At 36.8% G+C, this 20,088-nt stretch overlaps 1 protein-coding gene and 1 non-coding gene across 3 annotated transcripts; one reads left to right on the top strand and one right to left on the bottom strand.

Moving 5' to 3' along the window:
* Positions 1-3,889: 3,889 nt before the first annotated feature.
* Positions 3,890-18,370, bottom strand: LOC120250510 (receptor-like serine/threonine-protein kinase SD1-8). Of its 2 annotated transcripts, XM_039259331.1 has the most exons (9): positions 17,933-18,370; positions 16,590-17,504; positions 16,356-16,499; positions 16,120-16,277; positions 15,825-16,032; positions 15,505-15,742; positions 15,263-15,404; positions 14,870-15,151; positions 3,890-3,916 (listed from the first exon to the last, which is right to left on the bottom strand). In XM_039259331.1, the coding sequence occupies exons 1-9, from the start codon at positions 18,336-18,338 to the stop codon at positions 3,905-3,907; spliced, it is 2,505 nt and encodes an 834-aa protein (XP_039115265.1). In that variant the 5' UTR covers positions 18,339-18,370; the 3' UTR covers positions 3,890-3,904. The 2 variants fall into 2 exon arrangements, with proteins under 2 accessions (XP_039115265.1, XP_039115264.1); XM_039259330.1 differs by lacking the exon at positions 3,890-3,916 and having other exon boundaries at positions 14,681-15,151.
* Positions 18,371-19,771: 1,401 nt separating this feature from the next.
* TRNAS-UGA lies at positions 19,772-19,853 on the top strand. The gene has a single exon. It is a non-coding gene; the product is annotated as a tRNA-Ser (tRNA).
* Positions 19,854-20,088: the final 235 nt, after the last annotated feature.

Below are 20,088 nucleotides of genomic sequence, written 5' to 3'. Positions count from 1 at the left end.
CTAGATTTTCTCCATGAGAATTTAAGTCTATAATTGGGGTTTGCGGTAGTTGAAATAAAAGAAAACAAAAAAGTCAGAGTTTGACATTAAATGTTAGAGGTCATGAATTTGAACACAGACTCTAATATTAAATTCCCAAATTCAAACATTTCACCCCCATGTGAATATTTTTATTAATATGTAACTTTCATAAATATTAATATATAGTACCATAAAAGCAAATTAAACTATACTTTTTAGTCTTTATTATTATTATTATTATTATTATTATTATTATTATAAGATAGATAAATTACCCAAAACAACCAATATTATTGTTATGCCTCAACTATACATCAGGAGGACAACTTCTCATATATATATGTATATATATATATATATATAAGTCAAGTGTCTTAATAACTAAACTATTACTATTTTTTTATATATATAATTTTTTTTTGCATATTAAAAAAATATTAATTTATATCAAGTTAATGACTTTCTCATTCTTTTAGTCTAACTTCAGCAAATTTATTTCAACTTACATGTTAAACATGATTGCATTTGTATTATAACATTTTATAAGCAAAATTCACAAGATTTATATTTAAAATTAGTGTTTTCTATGGAATTGTATCAAAATAGAACTACATAATTCATCGAAAAATCCGGCAACATCTGAATCAAATGAGAGGCTAGGCCACTAAATAAAGTAGTGAAAACACAATCCTTAGGCGGGAATTAAACCCTCATCCTTCGATTTGTAGGGAAATCAAATGCCAACTTTTCATTGTTGGAGTGGTCACTCAGAGGAACTTGATTTCTTGATTCTATTTCTATTAATGTAACTAAAGCTGAATTAACCATTTGTAGATCTCAATTCCTCTCAGCTGCAAATGCATGTTGTTTGGGTGATTAAAAAGTTTTTTCTCTCTCCCCAAAACATTGAAATAACTCCATACATTGTTGGAATTAGCTCATTAAGTTATTTTTGTGTTTTACTAGTCTTCAAATCAGCTAGAGAAGCATATTTGGCAAGACAGTATTATTAAGCTCATGGAAATTTTGCCATAAATGTAATTTTTTTTTTTTTTTGAAGTACAAAATTGCTTTGTCTTTATTAAAAATAGAAAATATGAACTAGATTAATGAGAAGGAATGTGAATGTTCAAGCTACCAGTCTAGGTGGTTGAGAAGATAGATAAAATACAACAGGAATTTCTCTGGAAAGGCCTTGAACTAGGCCCAAGAGGCATCGGCCTTGTGGCATGGCATAAGATATGCGAACCATGTAAGGTGGGTGGGTAAAGTATTCTAAACCTCCAGGATTTCAATAAGGCTTTACTTTGTAGATAGTGGTGAAAAATTTGTACTAGCCAAAAAGGTTGCTTGTCCAAAATCATCCAGTTTAACTATTTAAACAGAGACCTCCATGGCCCTGTCTGATTCACCATTCAAGAAGAACTCTTTTTTTTTAGGTAGTATTACCCCTATCTCTTGGCTTTTTGAGCCTATCTTTCTCAAATTATCAAGGATGGCACCTTTACCTAGTTGTGGCATGATAAATGGCAAGAGGGTAGTGCCCCTAAAGATATCTAGCCCTATCTCTATCATGATTGCACCACCCTGTGGATCTCGATAAATGCAGTTTGTCTAGAGTTCTTCTTTCTTAGAGACTTTATTCAGAATTATTTCTTTCCCTTAAATCATGCTTCTCTTGTCTTCCATTTCTGGATCGCGTCAGCAACTAGGAAGACACGAAGATATGGACACTAGAAAGTAATAGGATCTTCACTGTATGTTCTTTCTACTAGTTTCTCTCTAATGGGGAGGCTTCATAGTTCATTGAGCCCTCAATTCTATTAAGTTAGTTGCCCGAGTAAGATAACCTAGTTTTGTTGGTTGGCTTAGAATAATAAAATCCTCGTCCTTGTAACTTGGCAATGAAAGATTGTAACATTTAATGCCACTAACACGTGTCCTTTGTCATTGGGCTTCCAAATCAATAGACCACCTCTTCTTTAAGTGTAACTTTAAATAGCGCATTTGGGATTTCTTTAGGCAAACCTTAGGTTTGCATTCTTACCGACAGGCCCTATGCAAGGTCTGGACTCCTTGGCTCTCTACTATGGAAGCCCATCAACGTTTTTGAAGGGATTCACTTTTAAGAGTCATTTGTTGGAACATTAGGCTTGAATGAAATAGAAGAATCTTCAAATTGCAAGTGCTTCCCCTTTATCCTATCATCTTTAAAATTATTTTTATGCTTCCATCTTGAATCTCTACAGCTCGAGCCCCTTAGTAGCACTTCCCAGGAGACTTGCTCCAAAACTTCAAAGGCTCGTTGGATTTCCTGAGCATTAAACTAGAAAATTTCACCAACATCTCGACTTCACAACCTCCCTCGGAGTGAGCCACTCTACCTCGACAACTTGAGCATGCCTCTTGTTACAGTACAGTGGATTTTGCATGTTCAGTTGTGTTTCCTTTTTGTATTTCTGCTAATCTTTTTTTTGTTTGTATAAGAGAGTTTCACCTCTAGTGATTGCCTTCTAGTTTCTATGTTGTTCTATTTTTTATTTAATTTCTTTTTTTTTGTTGTTCTTTTTCTTCATTGTTTTATGTTTTTCGATTTTGATTGCTTCGTTATTTTGTTATTTATTTTGTAGTATAATTTGACTTTCTATTTAATAAAGTAGTCTATTTTTTTATAAAAAAATATATTAATGCAACTATAAGAGAAAAAAATTATATAAAAGTAGTTTATCTATTTTTCTAACTGAACTCCATACTTTATAAAAATTAACTATTTAAATAAGTTATTATGTCTAAAACTAGTCACATAACCCGAGTATAACAGAAGAGATCAAACTGAAAAATTTTGAGTTAATTAACAAAAATAAATGTTTCAATTAACAAAAATAAATGTTTCAATATCGTTAAAAGTAATTTTTTTTACTGTCGCTTTTTTATAACTTTAATAGCTAATTAACTATCAATATTGCTTAGAAAAACATGTCATATTATTTGATCATTAATGTCGGCAAATTTAAATGTGCATAGAGTTTGACTAGGACCTTTTTCCCAAAAAAAAAAAAGTTTGAGTAGGACTTGAGATAAATGGAAGCTAAGAAAGTCAAACAGTTTGACCTTGGAGTTATACTTATTGCATTTGAACACTAACTTACCGTTTCTTAGAAATTTCCCTACTCTAATGTTTCAACTCATGTGATTATGCCCGTTATTATAAAACTTAATGAAACATTAAACTTATATTATAAAAATTTAAGCATTATTAATTTGGCTCCACAAAGCACAAATGAGTTACATATCTCCACAGTCTAGCCCTCCCCAAATTTATATTCTTATATTAACAAAAATAGATAAATAACATAATATTAAAAAAAATAAAGAAATAAAGAATACATATAACAGACTTCTCAAATGAATAATGCATATTGTCAAATATATAGACACATAAAACCCATGGTGTTGGACTATGTCTCCAATTTTGATTGATCGAACTCTAATTTTGCGCTCTTTTTATAGTGAACTTGATGGTTGTTGAGGCAGTAATTCAATCTAGATTGTCTTCTTGAATTTTAGTTGTATTTTTGCCTTGTTTCTTTAACTAATTTAATTCTTTTTTTGCAAGAAAAAAAAGGAAAAGAAATATATAAATGACAAGCTCATTTATGTCTACTTCATCTAAGTAACATCAAGTTGCAGAAGATACATGCCTAAATTAAGATACCATTGGGTTTGGGATTGTAATGATTGCAAATGAACTAACCCTTTTAGTCCCACATCGGCTATGAGATGGACCCGTTGTGTGCATATAAGTGGGGGGCAACCTTCCCTACTAGGCCGGTCTTTTGGGGTCCGCTCTTCCCTCCACTTGTGTGCATTACAGGGATCCATCTCATATGATTACCTATTGACTCACAATTAACTAAGTCACTTAGATTTAAGGGAAAAAAAAATACAAATACAAATAATAATAAAAAAAAAAAAAGTTTATGTGAACAAGAGACTAAAAGAGAAATAGGAGAATATGAGAAAAATAAACCAAAGAAAGAGAGTTTTGTATCATTGATCAATGGTCATTTAATGTTTGATCTTAAGAAAATTTTAGCTACATAATCCTCTCAACAAGCTCTACACATTTACATATTCCGATTTTCAAATATATCTTCTATTGGTGAATTCTTTTCAAACCTATTTCATTTCTAAGTTAAAGTTTGGGGGGAAAGAAATTCAATGTTGATGTTTTTATTATCTAGTGAGCCAGAGAGAACTATGTATTCTTATTATTTTCACAGTGGATTTAGATGAAGTCCCATGGTTTTCCTTGTTGGATTCATTGTTGATTATTAATATTGTTCCCCAACCCATTTATTAGGTGTAATTTATCAAGAGTAAAAAATAATAATAAATCATGGTATTTTTTTTTTGAGGTAAATGTGGATAAACCACCGATTTTTTGAAAAACTAAAGGACAACAGAATAGAAGGAAACAGTATAGAGACCCCTTCACCAGAAGTGAGAAAAGACAAATATTACAAAACAGAGGAGCAGCAAAGAACAATACTGAAAATAAACACTGGACCGACGAAGGTGCCGTCTGGAGCTATAGGTCCGTCCAGGTTAGAAAAGAAGGAGGATTACTCCTGTGCAATGTCAGGCGACGAGTTGCCGATCTGGTGGGAAATTCTTTCGTTAAGGAAGTTGAGTGAGCGCTTGATTTTCTGTGAAGCATCGGTGTTGGATTGCAGATGACTGTCTGAATTTGTAGATAACCATGAGAGAAGCATGTTAGCAGATCTAAAGATGACAATGTAAGACGGTAAAGCTTTTAGCTGAAATATGAGGGAATTTCGTTCTAGCCAAATGTTCCACAAAATAGTTCAGGAGATGAGATCCCAGATGTGTCTGGAAGGGGAATCAAGAGATTGTAACCAGGATGTCCAAAGGTTTTGTATTGAATGAGGTGTGGTAAAAGGATTAAAAATGTGTGAAAAAAATTCCCAAAAATGACTAGAGTAGGGGCACTCAAGAAAAATATGATTTAGATTCTCTGAGGCTTGATGACATAGGACACAGGTATCAATGGAATTTTGGAAGTTGCAACCTCTCTTGAAAAGGTTATTTAAAGTGAGAATTTTATCCTCCCCAGCAAGCCAGCAGAAAAGAGTGATTTTGTTAGGACAGTGGGATTTCCAGAAAAGTTTGTGAAGGGGACTTCGAGTACCACCGTCAATAAGGAATTTGTAGAAGGATTTGACTGTGAACTTGCCATGTTTATCTTGGGACCAGGAAGGGGAATTATCCTGATTAAGGGTGATGCGGGATCGAAAGAGGTGCAATGTGGAGTTCACTCCTGCCCAAAAGAATGATTTATTTCTGGGTGGAATGTGAGAGAGCACACCATTTGGGCTCCCAATTAGGTAGTTGATGTGAATGATTTTGGCCCAACCACAATTAGGATTGCAAAGAAGTTTCCACCACCATTTCCCGAGGAGAGCTTTGTTGAATTCTTGGAGATTGATAATCCCCCAGCCTCCCATGTTTCTAGGTCTGGTGATTCTGTTCCAAGCAACCAGTCTGCTGCCTTTGGAACGCAAATCAGGTCCTTTCCACAAAAAATCACAGTGAATTTTGTCAATTTCTTTGATTACCCAGACGGGAAGTTTGAACACTGACATCCAGAGACTGGAACAGTAGAGAGCACAGAATTAATGAGAGTTAATCGACCACCAAGGGATAAGTAGTTTGCTCTCTAGGGAGTGAGTCTAGAACGGACCATTTGGATGAGTTTAGCCCAATCTACTCTTCTAGGTCTTTTTCCAGATAATGGGACCCCTAAGTAGGTGAGAGGGAGACAATTCCTGGAACAGTTTAAAATTTTGGCAGAAGAAGGGTGAGGTTGGAATCCAAGATTTGTGGAGTAAAGGCAACTTTTCGAAAAATTAATGGTTAGACCTGAAGACCCTTCAAAAATGTAGAGAATTAGTTTGATAATTCGGAGGTCTTCATGTCCACCGGCAGAGAAGATTAAAAGGTCATCTGCATATTGAAGATGACAGATGCTATCTGAATGGTCAAGTGAAACTCCCACAATAACTTTGGATCTAAGGGCGTGTGTGAACATAGCGTTCCAAGTGTCAGCAGCCAAAGCGAAAAGAAAGGGAGAAAGGGGGTCACCTTGACGGAGACTAGGGGTGGCAATAATCTGTCCGGACCCGCCGGCCCGATTTTATCCGGCCCGGAATAAAAAGGGTTTGGACATAAGGTTTGCAAATGCGGGCCGGGTCCGGACATGGCTTGGTTGTCCGGATTTAAATCCGGGCCGGGTCCGGACATAGAAATTCGGACAACCGGGCCCTTTTAACCCCTAAAACTTTAAAAGCCCACAACCTTAGGCCCATTTGTTTTAAGGCTATTCTTCTAAAAACTTTAAACATATATTGTTTTTTCTATTAAGACTTAGATTTTTCTATAATTTGAGTTGAGTTTTGGATTATTGATGTTTTTTTTTTGCATTTAATGTGAATTAAATTATTTTTGTATAATTTAATATTTGAGCGAACTTAAAAATAGCTTATAGAATTCGGACAAATTTGGACATCCGGACAACCCGGTTTTAAAATAAACCGGGTTTGGACATGCCAAGTTTGTCCGGATTTAAAACCGGGCCGGGTTCGGACACAAGTTTTTCTATTTATATTAGTAGTTGTCCGAACCCGGTTTTGTCCTGACCCGAATTTTTGCCACCCCTAACGGAGACCCCTTTTGCAACGAATATATCCTTATGTGGTCCCATTAATGATGAATTGTGCCTTCGCAGAACAGAGAATAGTATGGATCCAGGATATCCATCTAGGTCCAAAGCCTCTAGCAGCAAGAACTTCCAGTAGGAAGTTCCAGTCAAGAGAGTAAAAAGCTTTGGCAAAATCCACTTTGAAAACATATCCAAGGGATTTCTGTTAACTTGAAAATAACTTCTTGAGCCCCAATGATATTGTCTGCAATGCATCTACCCTTGATAAAACCAGATTGAGCCTCATCAACCAGATCACTAATCAAGGTGCTTAGGCGGGATGCAAGGATCTTGGATATAATCTTACATGTGGAGTTGATTAAACTTATGGGGCGAAAATCGGAGACCAACCCTGGATTATTGTTTTTGGCAATGAGAGCTATGTGAATCCAGTTTAGTCACTCAAAGTTGAGGGATCCATCATGGAAATCCTCGCAAAGTTTGACCAAAGAGTCCTTAATGGTGGTCCAGTGTTTTTGAAAAAAGAAGATTGGAAATCCATCTGGGCCAGGAGCTTTATCTGAATTTAAATCGAAGACAGCTTGTTTTATCTCTTCAATGGAAAATGGGTTTTCAAGCTGAGAAAGGTCAAAATGATCCTTATAGACGAATAAATGTTGCCTATCCAGAAGGAATCTGTTGGTTAAAGGGGTGCCGAAAAGGGATTGATAAAATTCATTGAAAGATTTCCCTATTTGCTCATCACCTTCAACCCAAATGTCATTATGAAGAATTCGAGGGATGTGGTTTTTATTTTTCCTAGCATTTGCGAATAGATGAAAGAATCTGGTGTTTGAGTCCCTCTCTTTGAGCCAAGTAATTCTGGATCTCTGTTTCCAGTAAACTTCTTCTTGGTTTAGGATAGAGTAAAGATTAGCGCGGATTTGGGATAAACGACTGGATTCATCCTCGGATAAAGGTCTACTATCTCCGATAATGTCAAGGGAGTTTAAGTCTGAAAGGAGACTTTACTTATGTGAATTGAAGTTGTTGAAAGTGTTCTTGGACTAGGTCCGCAGTTTAGCTTTAACATGCGCTAGTTTTTTGGAGAAGATAAACGCACCGCAACCTACGGGATTAGATTCCATCCACCAATCTCAAATTAGCGAATCCAGTTGAGAGTTGGTGTACCAGAATTTCTCCACACGGAAAAGTCGAGAACGAGGGGAATGATCCCCAAAATCTAGACAGATAGGGGAGTGATCCGAACCAAGTCTAGGAAGTGCAAATTGAGTGGATCTAGGAAATAAGGATGGCCAGTTGTGGGAATAAAGGAAACGGTCTAATCGAATACAAATGGGATCATTTTGACCGTTGGTCCAGGTGTATTTTCTCCCGTTAATGGGTGGATCAATAAAGTTTAAATCACTTAAGATCTTTTGGGAGATGGAGATGTCCCTTGAGTTGAAAGTACCTTTGTTTTTGTCTTCGAGGGTGAACAGAGTATTTAAATCACCACAAATAACCCATGGAGATGAGATGAGATTACTTAGGAGGCGGATTTCATTCCAGAAGTCAGCTCTGAGGGGTCTAGAGTTTGGTCCATAAACACTGGAACAAACCCAGACAGAGTTGGATAATCTATATATTGGAAAATCTGATAGAGATGGAAAAAGAACCTATATGGATTAAGGTTCCAGAGACTAGAGAACTGTCCGAAGCAGTAATAATGCCACCGGCAGTTCCAAGCGCAGGTAAGAATTCGAAAGAATCAAGGCGCTTCCCGCCAATTGATCTCCAAATGGAGTTATGAAGATCTTGAATTTTGGATTCCTGAAAGCAAACAATGTCTATATACGAGGAAAGTATAAAATCTTTAACTAGATAACGTTTAGAGGGTCTGCCAAGACCACGAACGTTCCAACTTAGGATTTTCATAAAAATAAATGAGTCTAACAAGTGGATCTCGAAGGAGACCCAGTGACAATAGTGGGATTAGTGTCACGTTCTTTTTCAATAGATCGAATTTTATTTAGGCATTTAAGTTTATGATTGGGAGATACTAGGAATTTAATGCCGCAAGAATTGCTATAATTAATCATTTGAGCATCAGTCCAGGAAGAAAATACATAAATAACAAGGTTAGGGATACCTTCTCGAGGGTCCTCTATGATTTTCTTCTTTGAGGATCTGGGAGGATGTGGGACGAAACCAGCATCTTCATTCCAGCGCCCGGAGGGTTTCTTGGGCCTGTCATTGCTTCTTATTTGCTTCGGGACAGTGGGGTTCATGTCTGGGATTTGCTTTGAAGTTCCTGGGCCCATCAGATCTGCGCCAGAGATGGTGGAGTCCGGGAGAGTATCAAGCATCAAGTCAATATCAGCTACCTGATCAGGTAGAGGAACGTCATGATCCGGCTGATTGATGTTTTCATTATCTAGAAAAGTGTCATCATCTATCATGTCATTATCTGAAAGGTTCTCATCCTCACCCCAGTCAAGGAGTTCTTCATCAGAGGGATCATCAGTGTGTTCTTTTTGTGGTAAAGGATCCTGTGCATAAAATTTTTCCGAGTTGACACTTGGAATTAGAGTCCAACCTCCATAAATAAATATCCATTTATACCCATCAAGAATTGGTATGGTTGGAGGGAGGAGTTTCAGGTGATTGGGAAGTTTCCCTTGTGATAGAGGATCATTTAGATTGGTAGACTTAGCATCCAAGTCTGAAGGAGTAGAAATAATTCCCTGAGTAATAGAGTCAGTTGATGGAATAGAATTACTGGTTTTAATGGGATTCTTTGAATGTAAGGAAGAGTGTGCATCACCAGGTACTTTGATGGGTATGGATTGCTTATCACGAGGCATAGATTCTATAGAAATAGAGGGATTAAATGAATCAGGAGAGGGCTGATCTCGGAGCATTAAGTCATCATCTGTTGAACGATCAGTAGGAGGATGATCACAAGGCAAGGATCCTGATTTTGGAGTGTCATTTGGATCGGGATGCTGATCACGAGGCAGTGAAATATCAGAAATAGTCTCATCGAGAGGACTAATCCGGGATTTACAAGAATCTCGGGGAGCCTACATGCGAAGCATGCACGACGTCTGCATGGATCCAAAATGGAGTTCCGGATACTCATCCCGAGGCAAATGGTCGGCCGCATAGTTACCAGATTCGTTAATCCCCCCACCGATCTTTGATCTAGATCGCTCGTACCCAATCGGAGTTCGTTTTCGTTCTGAATCGGTTGGGTACGCGATCTGAGTCGATGATAAGGGTGTATCAAAATTATTTAAGTTTAATAAAAATCTATCTAACAGATTTTTTTTTAAAAAAAATAGTTATAGATAACATTACAATTTATTAGTTTTTAAAAGTTGTTATAGATAGAATCGCTATCTATTTTTAAATAGTGTATATTTTTTAAACCCGATGCATTATCGATGAAAGAGCATCTAACCAACTACTAAAGTTAATATCACATCGGAAATAAAACAAATCATTAAATTACTTTACCTTAACCGAAATTACATTAATTAGACAAATGGTTGCTATAACCTAGGCTGAATTAATAAGAATTCTAAAAGATAAAAGAAACTCTTTTAAGTAATGTCTCCAAAATCAAACCAACATCCCAAAGTTTATCTCCAAGTCTCCAACCAACATTTCAGCTGGTTCATCGTAGGTTTTCTCTTAGTCTCAATTCTCAATATTTTTTATTCATTTTTCTAGTCATCTAAGTCTCAATTTTTTCCTTTTGTAATAAGGTTTTTCAAGTTATTAAACATGGTGTTTGGCAAAAGGAAACATGGGTTTTTGCAAGAATCACAAGATTCACAACACTATCAGGCGACTAATGTGCAAGAAGATTCATGTGATGAGATTGAAGAAGTTGATGTTACTTCAACGATATCACAACGGGAAAAGACTCAAACATCTTCAACAGCAAATTCAAAACAAAAGCCACTACTCAATGAGGTCTCTATCACAAGCGCAACTGTAGCACAAGGAAAAAGTTCAAGAGGTTCAAAACGTTGGACTTGTAAACATTGCAAACAAGTCTTCACTAGTTCATACACTAGAATTCATGCTTACTTCTTTGGTCCGAGCACGGGAAAAGATGTGAAATCAACACTGTCCAATTATGCTAAAAGATAGAAAAGAGATGGAAAAAAATTACGAAAAAAAGAGTCCAAGAAGCGAGAAAGCGAGGGGTGTCATCTTCTTTAAAAAGTTCTACCATCACCAAAAGATTGACCAAGTACCTATAATGAAACCTATTGGAGATGCTTTTTGGTATTATGGAGAAAATGATGTTGACTTGAAAGTGATAAGAGGGCTAACTACTAACGGAATCCCATTCAATGTTTTGAGAAATCCTCAGTTTAATGAGATGGTGGCGGCAATCAATAAGGGTCCAAAAAGGTTATAAAAGCTCCTTCATTTGAAAAAAAGCAAGAACTACTTTACTTGATGAATGCAAAAGAAGTGTTGAAAAGGACTTAATACCAATCAAAGACACTTGGTACACTCAAGGGGTTTCAATTGTCACAGATGGGTGGACGAATGTTAAGAACATGCCATTAATCAATGTCATTGCAGACAAGCGATCGTGGAGCGATGTTCATGTATCTTTGAAGACTTCTCGAGAATTGAAAAAAAGCAGGGGCTGCCATTGCGAATTTTTGCTAAAAGGCTATTGAAGAAATTGGTGCATCAAATGTTCTACAAATTATAGCCCGACAATGCTGCAAATTGCAAGCTTGCTGGGAAGGAAATAGAAAAGGTACACAAGCATATTTTTTGGACTCTTTGCGTTGTGCATACTCTAAATTTGATATTCAAAGATTTTGCTAGAAGTTATGAGTGGTTGAGTAGCACATATAAAAGGGGGAAAAATATTGTGAAGTATATACTCAACCACACACATGCTTTAGCAATGTTTAGAGCTCATTCAAATATGGAGTTGTTAAAAGTGGCTAAAACCAGATTTGCTTCTCATTATATTCTGTGGAAACGATTACTTGATTGTAGAGAAGCTCTTGCCATGATCACTATTCTTAAGACATGGAAAGAATGGGTAAAAACAGGGGATGAGAATAATAGAAAGGTGGGGGCTTTAGTAAGCTGAGACAATAGCCGATGAAGAGTTTTGGGATGAAGTTGAAAAATGTAATTAAGATTACCAAGCCCATTTTATTTGTTAGTCAAATTTCTTTGATGGAGAAGGTGCCAAAATGGGGGAGATTTATGAAAGGATGGACAACATGTTGGGAGAGCTAAGAGATATAATGAGCTGCAACAAGTATAGTGCACATTATCCTACAATGGAGGAAATTATAATAACTAGGTGGGAGAAAAATGAACATTCCCATGCATTGCCTTGGGTTTTGCACTAACTCCACGATTTTATGACCCTCATTATCTTGCTATACCAGCTCCTGGAGGGACTACAAGGAAGGCTCCAAACTTGGGACGAGGGAGGTTATCATGGGTGTTCTAACAGCCTTTGAAAAAATTGCAGAAAATGATGAAGAAATGAAGCTTTTGCGTGAACAGTTTGCAAATTTTTCACATGAGAAAGGGTGTTTATGCAATGGCGGCACTCAAAGCGATGCATTTTCAATGGATTCAATTGATTGGTGGTCAACATATGGGTCAGAAACTCCAGAGCTAGCAGAGGTGGCAAAGAAGATTTTATCCCAACCAATCAGTAGCTCTTCAGCTGAAAGAAATTGGAGTACTTACTCTTATATTCACAATGTCAAGAGAAACAGGCTGAATTGTACAAAGGCTGATAAGCTTGTCTTTATCCACTCAAATATTCGTCTACAAGCACGTTTTAGTGAAAGCTACAAACATGGGCCTTATAGGAAGTGGGATATCAATCCAGACAATACAAATTTGGAAGATTCTACCATGAAACTTGTTGACATGACATGGAGCTCATTGGAGGAAGATGGTTTTGAATTTGCCAAGACTAATGTTGTTGATGAATGATAATCTATTTAGTTACTTAATAACTTTAATGTTTCCGCTTTTTTATATGTTATGTAGCCAAACATTTACATTTTTGGATCTATTTGGTATCTAAGAACATCTTTTTCTTTTGAATTAGCATTAAAGTTTTATAATGTTGTATGTATTTTATATAACCGACTCGGATGAAATTTTGAATCGTATCTTGACTCGAACTAATCGTACCAACTAAGCCTACCCCCCACCGTATCGGATACAATACAAGTATCATTTCTCGTATGCGTACCCGTCTCGCGACTCGAAGCGTACCGCGTTTCAGGTAACTATGGTCGGCCGTGGAATGGCCTGTCTTCTTGTTGCCACTGCTTGGCAACAGTTTGTCGCCAACCTCGGAAACCACACGAGGATCTGGCTAAGAACCGACGACTCCGGCCAGCTGCCGGTCGCCGGGAAGCTGGGGAGTAGCTTCCGAAGAAAACATGCATTCAATCTTCGTTGTATGGCCAGTACCGGAGCTACGCTCAACAGTGCTGCCTGGAATTTCATCAACGATAGATTGAGAAAGAACCTTTTTACCTTTGTCCACCTTGTTAAAGTTCAAAAGAGAGGGCCTGTCCTTGGATCTGAGCACATGAATGCCGTCGTCCACTAGCTTAACTATGAAACTTCGGACTCCGACGTCCATCGTGACCTCCAGTGGGAAGTTGATCGGGTTTTTTAGCCTGACCAGGGTTCGAAGATGTTCAAGAGAGACATGTTCTTTTTGTTGAACATAAATGAGGTCTCCGATAGGCCTGAGCACATCAACAGTCGAGTCCTAATTCCAACAATGAAGAGGTAAATTTGAGAGTCTGATCCAATTGTAATTCCCGGCGGTAACTGCATGCGAGCCAAATTCGGCTGTCCAAAGGGAAAGACTGAGCTTACAAACACCAAGATTGGTGTTAAGAGATAAAGGACTTCTCTTGATTGCGGTTGCTGCATCTCATTATCGGAGGTGAGGAAGTGAATCGTGGAGAGATCAAACACTGGCGTTGCCGTTCAAGACTCGGATGGTGATCATTTTTTTGAGTTCTTCTTTAGATTTTAGGATGGCTTTAGTAATGGGCAGAGAAACACGGTAAGAGGATGATGAGTGTCTGGTTGGTATACGGAGGAGGGGTTTGAGCTCTGAGCAGCTTGCTGGTGGGGTGTTCTTTGTTCTGACTCTTGGCTTCTTGTTTTCAGGATGATGAGGAGTTCTCATAGGACAACGGGCTGCAAGGTGGCCAACTCCAGAACATCGCCGACAATTAAGTTGATGTCTACACTCTTCGATCTTGTGACCAGGTCTTAAGCATTTTTTGCAGACACTACCGGAGTCTGGTGAGTGGCGACGCTTGAGAGGTGGATGATCTGCCAAGGCGGGGCGGTGGGATTCCACAACAGGAGGAGATCGGACTACCTCAGCGAAAGTTACACCATCCCTCACCGGAGAGTCTTTGGGAGCCGATCTCTCCGGTGGAAACTCATGGAAGGTGCGAGGATTAAGATTCTGGTGTCTAGAAGTAGCGATGAGAGGACGAGAAAGTCTAATATGAGCACCACGGTAGCCACCACAAAATCCTCCACGAGTTTGCCGAGAGTTGCCGGCGCCATTATGTGAAACTCCGAAGCTATCACGGGAGCTATTGAGAAACCTCATTCCGAAACAGTCAAACACCGGAACAGTCAAACCTCATTCCGATCATCCTTCCTAACCCAGCTTCTACCCACATTCTAGACACCATCCCTCACAACTTCCCAAATTCAATCTCACTGGGATACCCGCGTCCATTTGGTATTTTTTATATTGTTGTTTTATATTGTAAATAACAAACTCATGTCAAAACTAACCTAATATAACTCAGATATATATATATATATATATGTAACAATAACAATGTTGAAGCAGTCCACATTAAGCTTAGTTGACTTTTCTTATTCTTTTATTTAATAAGCAGCTAATTCAGCCTAATTACATATTCTTAACTGCATTTCTATTCCAAAACTTCATAATCACAGATTCACATCTAAGAAATCACATTGAAATTCATGTTTCTGCAGAATTCCAACAGATTAAAACTACAAAAATTACCGTGCATCAACAACACTCAAAGTTACCTCATTTACAGATTCTATTGATGCAATTGAAGCTGAATTCACACTTTCTGGATCTGGATGCCTCCCAACTGCAAATGCAGGTTGTTTGGGTGAAGGAAGTGTAATGTTATCATTGGTCAACATTGAAATAACAGCAGACATTGCTGGCCTATCTGCAGAATTTTCCTGAATGCACAACAATCCAATTTGAATGCATCTCATCACTTCAGAAGCACACAATGAGCTCCCTAATTCGTTGTCGAGAAGCTGGAGACCTCTGCCTTCTTCCCACAATTGCCAAGCCTGCAATGATATTTCAGTTGCCAACTTGAATATATGTATATATAGTTGTATTCCTCTGTTCTACGTAATTATGTACTAGAGCTATTGATTTTTTCTAGTCTTAATACTTACATAGCCAAGAAGGTTATTGTTTGCATAAAACCCAGTACTTCTTTTTCCGGAGACAATCTCAAGAACTATTACTCCGAAGCTGAAAACATCGGATTTCTCTGAGAAAACACCATCAAAAGCGTACTCCGGTGACATATATCCACTGCAAGTGATCATCCACAGAAATTTTTACCATTTTTCTTGTGATGAACTTTTTTTTGGATACAAATACAACTGTGAAACTGAAAGCATAGATCACTTACTATGTTCCGACCACTCTTTTAGTATTAGCTTCTGTTTGATTTCCTCCGAAGATCCTTGCCAAACCAAAGTCGGAGATTTTGGGGTTTAATGCACCATCCAAGAGTATGTTACTGGTCTTCAGATCTCTGTGAATTATGCGCAGCCTCGAGTACCGGTGAAGGTAGAGGAGCCCTTGTGCGATGCCTTCGATGATTTGATACCGTTTCCGCCAATCTAAGCTTGCGGATTTGGCTGTATCTGATGAAGAACTCCGTATAAATATACATGAATTAGTCACAACTCAATGAGGGAATTCAGATTGAGTGTTGCAGAATCAAACCAAATAAGAACTTGTCCAAGCTTTTGTTCGGCAGATATTCATAGATGAGTAGTTTTTCATCCTCATCCATGCACCAACCCATAAGGCGAACAAGATTTGTGTGTTGGAGTCTAGCAATGAGTTCAACTTCATTCTTGAACTCTTCATAGCCTTGTCCTGAACTCTTAGACAGTTTTTTTACTGCTATCTCTTGTCCTTGCAAGTTTCCCTTAATTGATTACTAAAAGTGTTAGATAAGCTCAATACATTATTGACTTTGATAACATGTTAAATGAGTTCGATATAAATACTCTACCTTGTAGACAGGGCCAAAGCCACCTTCTCCGAGCTTGTTTACAAAGGCGAAGTTATTGGTGGCAGCCATTATTGTGTTGTAGTCTAACAGAGGAATCTCCATTTCATTCTTGCCACTTAAATCACCAAACAACAATCCCTTCTTTGCTTCTTTCTTTCCTGTTTTTTCAAGCATTCACTCAATTAGACTCAATTCAATTCATTTAAATCCAAACTAGTAATAGAACAGATACATACCTTTAATGTACATCCTTCTTCTCCAAAGAAAACAACACAAACACCCAAAAATGAGAATCAAACCAGCAACAATTGGCAATACAATGACAAGTAAACTCCGACTCTTCTTCTCATTATTGTTCAACTCTGTTGAGTTAGTAAACACTACAAAACAACAACAACAACAACAACTCATAAATAAACATTCATGTACTAAGGAAAATCAAACAACAAAATGAACAAAACAAATCATACCAAGTTCAGAAGCCACAAGACGAACATTTAGATCTTCTCCACCATTAGAGACATGCTCAAGGTCCATCAACTCATCTACCCAAACTAAACACCTCTGGCTACTCCCACCTCCAGTCACAGAAGAATAAGCATAAGCAGTACAAGTGCATGAAGTCAAACACTCAGATTGGCATTCCATCAAACTCTTGTTGCTCAACAATGTCAATCTATCAGGCAATTTCATCCTCTCCATCTTCCAAAACTTATCTCCATTATCACAACTCAATGCCACTCTCCTCACACACCCTTGAGAATAATTCCCAAGCTTCCACTCCTCCTCATCTCTTGGCTTAAATCCTGGAAAACATTTACACTGAGGCAACAAAGACAGCACACTACTATCACAGTACCCAGAAGGACCACAAACATCATAAGAATCACAAGGCTTGCTTGGCCTAGACCAAACCAAACTCCAATTCTTCACAGGTTCATTCCACACCACCATCTTCAGTGTACCAGTTGGTTCAAGCACATATCTTGCTTGAGCTGTCCCTTGTGTAGGACTAAACATGATAGAGATCACATTGTTGTCCACTGCCACCTTGAGAACATACTGTGAAGTTGCATTTGTCTCACGAGTTCCACTCAATGACTTCCCATTCCATACATGGCTTCTCCAATGAGGAGTGTTTGATCCTTGCCATATAACTATTTGAAGAGAATTCTTTGGATCAATGCCGAAAGAGAAGTTCCCTGGTGCCGGGTTATCAAAGCTCATCCATGAACTTATCCTCTGCGCTTCTCCGGTCTTCATGTTCGACCGGAGAAGCATGTTCGGTAAGAAAGTATCGGTGGGCATGTCGAAACTCTGCCATATATATGTGCTATTTTGTTGGAGCACAAAGTTTCCAGAGTCCAACAGCACCGCATTTATTTCTGTTAAGAATAGAGAAGACAAACTATGAAAATACAGAGAATACATGATCAAACTAAGTAAATTATTAGTAAACCAAATTTTATAATGAAATCTCTGCTACAAGAGAGTGAGAAAAAAAAAACTTTTTCTTTGTCATTGGCTCAAAGAGCGGGATGATAAGATTTGAACTTGAAGTGATTAAAATTTCTACTGTCATTGGTAAAAATATATGTTTCTTTTTATTCTCTGAAATATAATTATATATTCCTTTTGGCCAAGAGAAACTAGCTAATTTGGTTTCTATGAATCAAAATGAATTCAGCTACCTAATTCTTAAAAATAAACATAAGCTTACCAAGACATACTTGAACATATATATATATATATATATATAAAAGATGACTTTGTCAGAAAAAAAAAAATATATAAAATAAAGATGAGAGAGTACCATTTGAAAGAGAAGAAGGATTGACTCTGGATGACCAGAGAATGTCACCATTGCCATCTACTACAGCAAGGTTACCATCTTTGATGAATGTGAGTTTCCCTCTTGAGTTTTTGAGAGGCTTATCTCTGTTTGCCACCCAAACAATGGTTCTGACTGGGAGATTATGGTACCAAATGCCAAGGTAGTAAAGAGGTTGATGATCAATGGTGGTTGAGTTTGAAGAAGAGAAGAAACCAAGCTCAAAGACTCCTCCATGTGAGACTAGAGTTTGGTTCACTGTGATTGATTGGCTTGGTGCTATTAATCTATCATCAATTGCAACAACTCTAAGAAGAAGAAGAAGATGATGATGCTGAGATGATAATAACAAGAAGAAAAGAGAAAAGAAGAGCTTTGATTTGTTCATTGGAGTTTAAAGAGATCTCTCAAAACCATTAAAAAAAAAAAAACTTTGCACATAGAAAAAGGAATGGGGGGATGAATGAGGGAGTACTACAAGTACAAGGGGAATGTGCAAGGAAAATGAGGGTGTTGACTTGTTAACTGTAAAAGTTGTATTCAAAGTCTTAAAGGAGCAAATGTGGACAAGTGGATGTTGGAATGTAGCAAACGTCTACGAGCAGTTAATTGAAAACAACTCATGACGCGGTTTTGAATGTCTATTTATTTATTTATTTATTTATTTATTTTTAATATGTTGGAATATTAAGCAGATTTTAATATTAAATATATTTTTTTTTAAATTTCAATTATATTTTTTTAATATATATTTTGAAAGAATCGTTGTATTTTACACAATAAAATGCAAGTTGGAATAAGATCCGAGACCTTTGCATGTGAAAGAACCTAGTATTTTGCATGGTGAGATGCTAGTTGGAATAGGAATAATTTTTTGAAGGTTTGAGATGGGTGAGGATGAAATCAAATTAATAACTCCCACATATATATATATATATATAGTATTAAGTGGAGAATAATGGAAGGTTTTTCTTTTATAAAGTGTACATTATATTTTTTATATGAAAAATATCAAATTCTTGGTGTCTAAAAAACCATAAAACATATTTATTATTAAAGAAAATAGCTTTGTGAAAAAAAAGAAATATCACAAAACCTTCAAAAAAAAAGAAAAAAAAACTTATAAGTCACAATGAACACATGATAAACATATTTGCATGTGTTTTTCAACCAAAAAAAAAAGTATAAAATCCCATCAAATAAAATGCATTCAAAATGGCTAATTCTTGAAAGAATCAAAGAAGCAGAGTGTGAGAAGCCTGTTGACCATTAGAGTCTAGTGCCATGTCAGATTGGTTGTTTACTGTTTTGTTTGCCCAAACATGTCAGCATGGTTGTTACAAAGCTGTTAGCCATGTCAACATTTCTATTAGACAGTTATAATTGAGCACTGTATAAATAGAAGTTATTTTTTTTCATTAAATATTGTCAATATTCTGATTACAATAAAAAATAAGAAACAAGTTTTTTTTCTTCTTCATCTTCTTCATTTCATTAGATGGAAGCCATGGGATTTGAATGTTTTTCTCTACAGTTCTCTTTCAAGATTGCAGATTCAGAATTGAAGAAGGCGCAGTTGTTGTCTATCAAAGTTGGAGGTTCAGAATTGGAGTAGAAGGTGTTCTTTTGCTGCTGTTTTGTTGGTTTTATTGAGCTGATTTCAAGAGAATTTTCCAGTTTCAGTCAAGCAATTGGATTTTCTTGGGCTTAAATGATGTTCACGTTCATGATAATTCGTGCTATGATTTGAATATGGAAAATATAAATACTGTTTTTTTATATATGTATAAGACAATTATATTGGTTACCTGCCTAACAATGGTCGATATGTCCGAGTGGTTAAGGAGACAGACTTGAAATCTGTTGGGCTACGCCCGCGCAGGTTCGAACCCTGCTGTCGACGAAATCTTTTTTTTTTTAAATTTTAAAACGTATTACAAATTAAAAATATAATTTAAATGACAAACTAAAGTTGCACAAAACTTTTTCCTAATAGTAAAAGAAAATAGCAATAAAATAATTTTGGGATTTTATAATGATATATATATATATATATATAATTAATCAATTAATTAATTAATTTTTTAACAACCTGAATAAGCCGTTAATAGAGATAGCAACTTGTAGGATATATCAAA

This window comes from Dioscorea cayenensis, chromosome 19 (genome assembly GCF_009730915.1).
Source record: "Dioscorea cayenensis subsp. rotundata cultivar TDr96_F1 chromosome 19, TDr96_F1_v2_PseudoChromosome.rev07_lg8_w22 25.fasta, whole genome shotgun sequence".
Classification (NCBI taxonomy): Eukaryota; Viridiplantae; Streptophyta; class Magnoliopsida; order Dioscoreales; family Dioscoreaceae; genus Dioscorea; species Dioscorea cayenensis.
This window is presented reverse-complemented; position numbering and strand designations above follow the sequence as displayed.

Bases quoted from the DNA above. Each gene is read 5' to 3' on its own strand.
- LOC120250510 (XM_039259330.1), bottom strand. From the start codon at position 18,338: ATGAACAAATCAAAGCTCTTCTTTTCTCTTTTCTTCTTGTTATTATCA. The intron at 17,505-17,932 runs GTACTCTCTCAT...TATTCTTAACAG, and splicing joins TCCTTCTTCTCTTTCAAATG to AAATAAATGCGGTGCTGTTG. The intron at 16,500-16,589 runs GTATGATTTGTT...GTTGTTTTGTAG, and splicing joins TCTTGTGGCTTCTGAACTTG to TGTTTACTAACTCAACAGAG.